The sequence below is a fragment of the Alosa pseudoharengus genome, unplaced genomic scaffold (genome assembly GCF_046254945.1).
Source record: "Alosa pseudoharengus isolate Yale_2024_CS ecotype anadromous, Long Island Sound unplaced genomic scaffold, YU_APseudo_1.1 YU_APseudo_1.1_scf_19, whole genome shotgun sequence".
In the NCBI taxonomy this organism is placed as follows: Eukaryota; Metazoa; Chordata; class Actinopteri; order Clupeiformes; family Clupeidae; genus Alosa; species Alosa pseudoharengus.
In genome coordinates this window covers 24766388-24773323 of record NW_027468657.1, presented here as the reverse complement: position 1 = coordinate 24773323, position 6936 = coordinate 24766388, and the positions used below count along the sequence as shown (strand labels likewise).

The 6936-nt window shown below is 41.8% G+C and overlaps 1 protein-coding gene across 2 annotated transcripts in view; it reads right to left on the bottom strand.

Moving 5' to 3' along the window:
- Positions 1-273: 273 nt before the first annotated feature.
- The window catches only part of slc7a11 (solute carrier family 7 member 11), a 20503-nt gene continuing 13840 nt past the window's right edge, over positions 274-6936 (bottom strand). The window contains exons 10-13 of one of the 2 annotated variants that reach the window (XM_076292102.1): positions 3561-3710; positions 2987-3161; positions 1830-1887; positions 274-653 (exon numbers count right to left, since the gene is read on the bottom strand). In XM_076292102.1, coding sequence (XP_076148217.1) covers positions 1832-1887; positions 2987-3161; positions 3561-3710 — 381 coding nt within the window. In that variant the 3' untranslated portion in view covers positions 274-653; positions 1830-1831. Of the gene's footprint in view, positions 654-880; positions 1888-2986; positions 3162-3560; positions 3711-6936 lie in introns of those variants that run through there. The other variant, XM_076292101.1, reaches the window with a different exon arrangement.

Sequence of the window (6936 nt, the reverse complement as noted above, 5' to 3'; positions counted from 1 at the left end):
TAATTATTTTTGTGAAGAAAACGAAGAAAGGAACGATAGGAGGATGGAGGAACGAAGGAGAGATAAATATGAGAAATGATGTCCTGCTCACTCACGCATCACTTTTAAGAGACGTCAATTACTGATGATGCGGAGCATCACCTCTTAGGCTAGAATAAACAGACACACAAATTGCAGAGAATATGAACCTAAACCAAAGCCTAAAAATATCATATAAACATGGACTCTTCCCACGTACAGTATTGACCCGGATAATGAGGTAATGTTTGATAGTTCTTGAGACATTAATGAATATTTATTTAAATACAATGCGTGAACAAAACAGACATGAACATGAAAAAAAGTTTGTATGTAGTTCATGATAATTCCAGCATATAAAGATATTTTCTTGGTCTATCTACTAATTTATTGTCGCTAATAAATCCCTACGAACTTGTTGGAAACTGATAGACGTGGGAGGGAACTTTTCACCTTGACAGCTTGGACCAATGATCCCACAATTCGACTGTAAACATTTCAGCATAGGATGCTCTTGTGTTGCCTCGCATATCGGCCCTTTCTGCTCTCTCCTCATTCTCACCTCCTCTGGTTGCAATTATACAAATGAGACATCCTCGATGACGTCGAGCTTTGAACGATTTCCGGGGCGCAAGCTGGAGGAGTGAGGAGAGAGGCCGCATGTAAATAGAGGGAGGGGATGCATCTTACATCACACATGACTGGAAGGTAATCAGAGCAAGAACAGGTTTCAAAGGCTTCACGATTTTGGAGGAGGATAAATTGTAAAATGAATAAATGATTCTCACACACACACACACCCCAGATATTTTAATGAGACTTGTTGACACACCCCACAAAAAATGTTCGAATGGGTCCCAAGGTTTATGTAATGTTTTAATGTTAGTTGGCACAAATACATAGATATGTTACTACATCGCTATTTAGATTGTCCTTCTAACAAATCCTAACCTGACGTAAGCCTACTGCATCAGAACATTGTGTGATAGAACATTCAGTCTTTTTTTTAATGGAATGCTTTACAATGATATTCTAAAAGACAACATAATGGCAACTTCCATTTACAATACAGCACACTACATCATGTAACACAGTATTTGTGGTGCATATCCACAATATGGTCTACGATTCATCACTTTGATCATCGCTTTGAGTCTCCTACAGGTCTATTGAGTCAAAGCTTTTACTTAAACGTTAATGTTATGAACAGCCAGTTCACAGGAGAGTATGCAATTCATACACGGTTTTCAACTGTGCATTTGAATGTGTGTGTGTGTGTGTGTGTGTGTGTGTGTGTGTATGAATAAGTGGATGGATGAGTGTGCGTTATGAGGGTACATGCATTCTCCTGGCTGTTGAGGAAGGGGTTATAGAGATAGATTACCCATAATCCTCCCCCTGAATTTAGTGTGTTCCACCTCTCAGTGCAAGCACTTTCCTTAAATTACGGCGGTATGGAAATATCACTGAGATATAAAATGATGATATGAAACATGAAAGCCCACTAAGCCCGCTCTAGATTTGACCATCTGCCAGCCAAGTGCGGCTCAATTTATGAAAATGTTGGTGTTGAGATTCACAGTCAGACTCACGCGCACACACACACACACGCGCGCGCACACACACACACACACACACACAAACAATATGTAGCTCAGATACAGTACAAATTATATCTTCCCTTTCTTTGTCTGAAATATAGAGACACACACACACACACTGACACAAGCAGACACACACACACACTCACAGACACACACACACACACACACACACACACACACACACAAGGAAGCAATAAGAGTAAGAACCATTAGTTATCTGCTGGTACCACTTCAAGGATGATCTGTAGTGATCTGTTCATAGAATCTGTAAAAACAGAAAAAAAAGATACAAGTCAGTTTGGAGCATGAACGACTGAGCTTCAGGAGCATGACAATGACATCTCGTGTTTACTGGTTCTTGACTAACTGTTACTGACAATGACATCTCGTGTTTACTGATTCTTGACTAACTGTTAAACATCTCCTTCATCTATTGCATCTATTTAAAATGGAAGTATGTCAGCATTACATGACACTATTACATCTGGTGTAGCTTGTAGATTATAGTGGAAATTACATTCTTTTATGGAGATTATGGGTGCAGCATACGCTCTATGAACGGAGCGATTCAGTTATGTGCCTGCTGTAGCCTGCCTGTAACACTGAATAGAGCACTCATATGTCTTGGAAGAAACCATTTAGCCGTGCAGGCGTGCACATGTTTTGTTGTTGTTCATTATTGTTGCCATTTTATGATGCCTGCCCTTGAAACGGTGCAGTTACTTAGCAAACCGTGTCACCCAAAGTGCACTGGGATCAACTGGGATCAGGGAAATGTGGTGTGTTCTCAGCACACACAGTGGGCGAGACTTGCAACTGTGTGTGAGTGGCCTTGGAGCTGCTAATGCACACTTAGTTCTCCTTTAGCTGAAATTACCAAAACATAGTCCACTGTCCAGTGAGTTTCAAAAAACCTTGCTGACCAGTTCCGCTGAATGCCATTAAATTAATATCAGTCCAGTTTAGGACGTGTTTTTCTTTTTATTTATTGATTGTTTTTTGTCTTTGGAACGAACACATACTGCAAAAAAAAAAAAAAAAACAGCTCACCCAGGGGGAAAAAAACAATGACTTTACATCAGGAGTTTTCAATTCATTCTGATGCATGGAACACCATTCTGCAATCTGAGGACCACTGTTGTGGGGTGTGAGTAAAATATTATGATTCTGCAATAAAAGCCTGGACCATGAACAGTGTTTGGAATAACGCCGTTTAAAAGAACGGCGTTAGGTAACAACGTTATTTTTTCAGTAACGGGGTTGCATAAACAATGCACTTCAATGCATAGACAGATGGTTAGCTTGCAATGCATACACAGATGGTTCCCCAACTCCTTTCCTAGACTCCATTGAGGCTTCCTTACCTAAGAGCCTGAGCACCCATTTTGGTTTGTTGGCGACAATGAAGATGTAGTATGCAGGGATTCCTGTGAGAGAGATGGCAAAGCCTATGCCTGTGTTAACAGGGTCGGAGTACAGAGACAGGAACACCATGAAGAAACAGGTCAAGGAGAAAACTGCAGGGATGAACAGTGGCACCTGAGAAAGAAAGAAAGAAAGAAAGAAAGAAAGAAAGAAAGGTTTGTATCCAGTCAGGTCCATCATGATGAGGACAAATGGGCATTTTTAAACAAAAAACATGTAACTAAAAGACAAGACCAAATCCATAATTTATCATGTATTAATGCTAAAGTTCACTTGAAAATCACACCTAACATATCCTTGCATTAGAAAAGAAACAGAGAAAATAGACATCCTGTATACTTTTGTTTCCATTAACAGATTAGAACAGAAAACTTTACTGACACAGAGTGATAACCCAGGAATAGCAACGATCCTTGTTTAGACACAGCCCACGAGAAGGTGAGAGGTAGAGTCCAGGTGTTTATGGGTAGAACAACACAGAGTACGTCAGGTATAGGTGATGCGGTGGCTTACCTTGAATGGCCGTGGCATGTCCGGTCGCGTGTAGCGCAGGTAGATGAGCCCGAGCACGGCCACGCCGATGAAGAGCCAGCGCAGGAAGCTCATGAAGTTCAGCAGGCTGTACATGTCACCTGACCACAGGATCAGCAGCGTCACGGGATACTGCAGAGGAGGAGACCGAGGAGGGTGGGAACACAGGGAGGGGGGCGGAGGGCGGGGTGGGGTGAATGTAGGTATGCACTAGATATGAAACAGAACAGAAGAGCTTAGCTCTGGGAAGACTGCAACCTGAGGTGCAACAGTAGAATAACATGGATGTATGTCAGCATGCCAGTTAGGGATTGAATATTTTGAGAAGTACTGTAGTCTTTGTGTGAGGCTTTGAGTAGGCACTTAAAGGAACACGCCACCCAAAATCAGTAGTAATATATGTTCTTACCTTAACTTTCACGAGTTGAGTCGTACCTCTCCCGCGTCGGTATGTGCACTCAAACGCTCTGGCGTGCAGCGCGAATGTGTTAGCATGTTGCTATGCTAGCGGGCTCTGCCGTGGCCATAGAGAGAGTAAGATGGCATTAATCAAACACATCCATATTTTCCCTACCTAAATACAGTTGCACAAGTAGTTGATTAAAAATGTTAGGGCACACAACATGAAACGTGACGATTTGCCAAGCGAATAAACAGGAGAACTACAATGTCTGGCGCAATAGCACTTGGGAGTACTTCGACCTAGGTAGTAATATTAATTAACACCTAATTGTAGATCCTATCCACCACAGAGTTTAGAATCCATGCTTGATCGACCCCTCAGCCTCCCCCTCCCCTCTGAGCGAGAGAGAGGCACACACACTAGAGATGCGCTGATGGGCTATATTATAACATTGCTGTGTTTATAATGTATATGGGATGTTTTTAATGTAGCCTATATGGGATGCGGCGCTGCTGACGTGAGGCTAGAAAGCTCTTGCCTGTTCTTTCTAGAAAGACTCATCCAATGCAGCAAATATATTAAAAGGCTAAAGTCCTACATTGGCTATGTTGTAGCCTATATCCCCAGAATATCAGCAGCAAACTCAGTCTCCGTCTTGCAAAACAGTCTCCAAATAAAACACACACCGTCTGTTGCCTAGTCTATTCTGTGTGCCAATATAGCCTATCATCCAAAATGATTGCATTGCATTCTCCACATTTTTAGCTAAATTTTCATGTACCATATCAGCGTTTTTGTTCAGTGAATCTTTTGTAAATTGCTTTACAATAGCGTCGGGCCCTTGTCAGCAGCCTTCGGCTTGACTCTTGCCACTATTCACTCCTTCATCTTCAACATTCCCTGTAAAATTCTCAATATTTTTGGCCTCAATGTGTCCAGTTACATAGTCTGTCTGTTCTTAGTCTTGGATTTTGTGAAATAAATGTCTAAATATCACCTGTTTGCTGCAGCTTCGGTCTGCACGTCCTTTTAAAACAGCATCTTTTTCTCTCTCGAGCATTTAATCTGCTGCCGGCTTGTCTCTCCACGTCGTCCAAAATGCTTGATTGCATTGCATTCTCCACATTCTTAGCTAAATTTTCATGTACCACATCAGCGTTTTTGTTCAGTGAAACTTTTGTAAATTGCTTTACAATTACCGTCGGGCCTAGGCCTATTGCCAGGCTTGCCGCTTCGGTCACGTCCTTTTACAATTTTGTCATTGTAATAAAAAACGCAATTTGGCACATACTTTCAACATGCTGCTGGCCTACTAATTAATGCCTATTGTACTTTATTTTTTGCAAAAAGAAAGAAATCCTTGATAAAATAAGTCATTCACATTACTTTACGCACTGGCATGTCAGGGTGATACTATGACAAGCCTGTTCTGAAGACTCCCATTCATTTTGACTGCATGGGAAGAGAGCGCGTCTTTTTCAGACAGACAGCGCAATAGCATGTAGAAGTCATATGAGTCATATCACTCTCTGTCTCTCTTTTAAATGCCTATTCCCTGAAGGCTACAATTACTATGTGTTTGATATCGAAACAAAATAACCCAGGCAGTCTCATCTAGGATATAGCACAGGTTGAAGTCAACGTCAAGTTGGTTCTATTTACTGAGGTGAGTGCGTGTGTGTGTGTGTGTGTGTGTGTAAACATCTTGTAGCCTAGATGACTCAGAAATTACATCGGAAGAAGAAGGAGTGAATAGTGGCAAGAGGCAAGCCGAAGGCTGCTGACAAGTTGTGGTACATGAAAATTTGGTAGCCTACATGAAAATGTAGCTAAAAATGTGGAGAATGCAATGCAATCAAGCATTTTGGACGACGTGGAGAGACAAGCCGGCAGCAGATTAAATGCTCAAGTGAGAAAAAGATGCTTTTTTAAAAGGACATGCAGACCGAAGCTGCAGCAAACAGGTGATATTTAGACATTTATTTCACAAAATCCAAGACTAAGAACAGACAGACTATGTAACTGGACACGTTGAGGCCAAAAATATTGAGAATTCTACAGGGAATGTTGAAGACGAAGGATTGAATAGTGGCAAGAGTCAAGCCGAAGGCTGCTGACAAGGGCCCGACGCTATTGTAAAGCAATTTACAAAAGATTCACTGAACAAAAACGCTGATATGGTACATGAAAATTTAGCTAAAAATGTGGAGAATGCAATGCAATCAAGCATTTTGGACGATAGGCTATATTGGCACACAGAATATGCTAGGCAACAGGCTGATGTGCGTTTTATTTGGAGACTGTTTTGCAAGACGGAGTTTGCTGCTGATATTCTGGGGATATAGGCTACAACATAGCCAATGTAGGACTTTAGCCTTTTAATATATTTGCTGCATTGGATCAGTCTTTCTAGAAAGAACAGGCAAGAGCTTTCTAGCCTCACGTCAGCAGCGCCGCATCCCATATAGGCTACATTAAAAACATCCCATATACATTATAAACACAGCAATGTTATAATATAGCCGATCAGCGCATCTCTAGTGTGTGTGCCTCTCTCTCGCTCAGAGGGGAGGGGGAGGCTGAGGGGTCGATCAAGCATGGATTCTAAACTCTGTGGTGGATAGGATCTACAATTAGGTGTTAATTAATATTACTACCTAGGTCTGAAGTACTCCCAAGTGCTATTGCGCCAGACATTGTAGTTCTCCTGTTTATTCGCTTGGAAAATCGTCACGTTTCATGTTGTGTGCCCTAACATTTTTAATCAACTACTTGTGCAACTGTATTTAAGTAGGGAAAATGTGGATGTGTTTGATTAATGTCATCTTACTCTCTCTACAGCCACGGCAGAGCCCGCTAGCATAGCAACATGCTTACACATTCGCGCCGTGCGCCAGAGCGTTTGAGTGCACATACCGACGCGGGAGAGGTACGACTCAACTCGTGAAAGTTAAG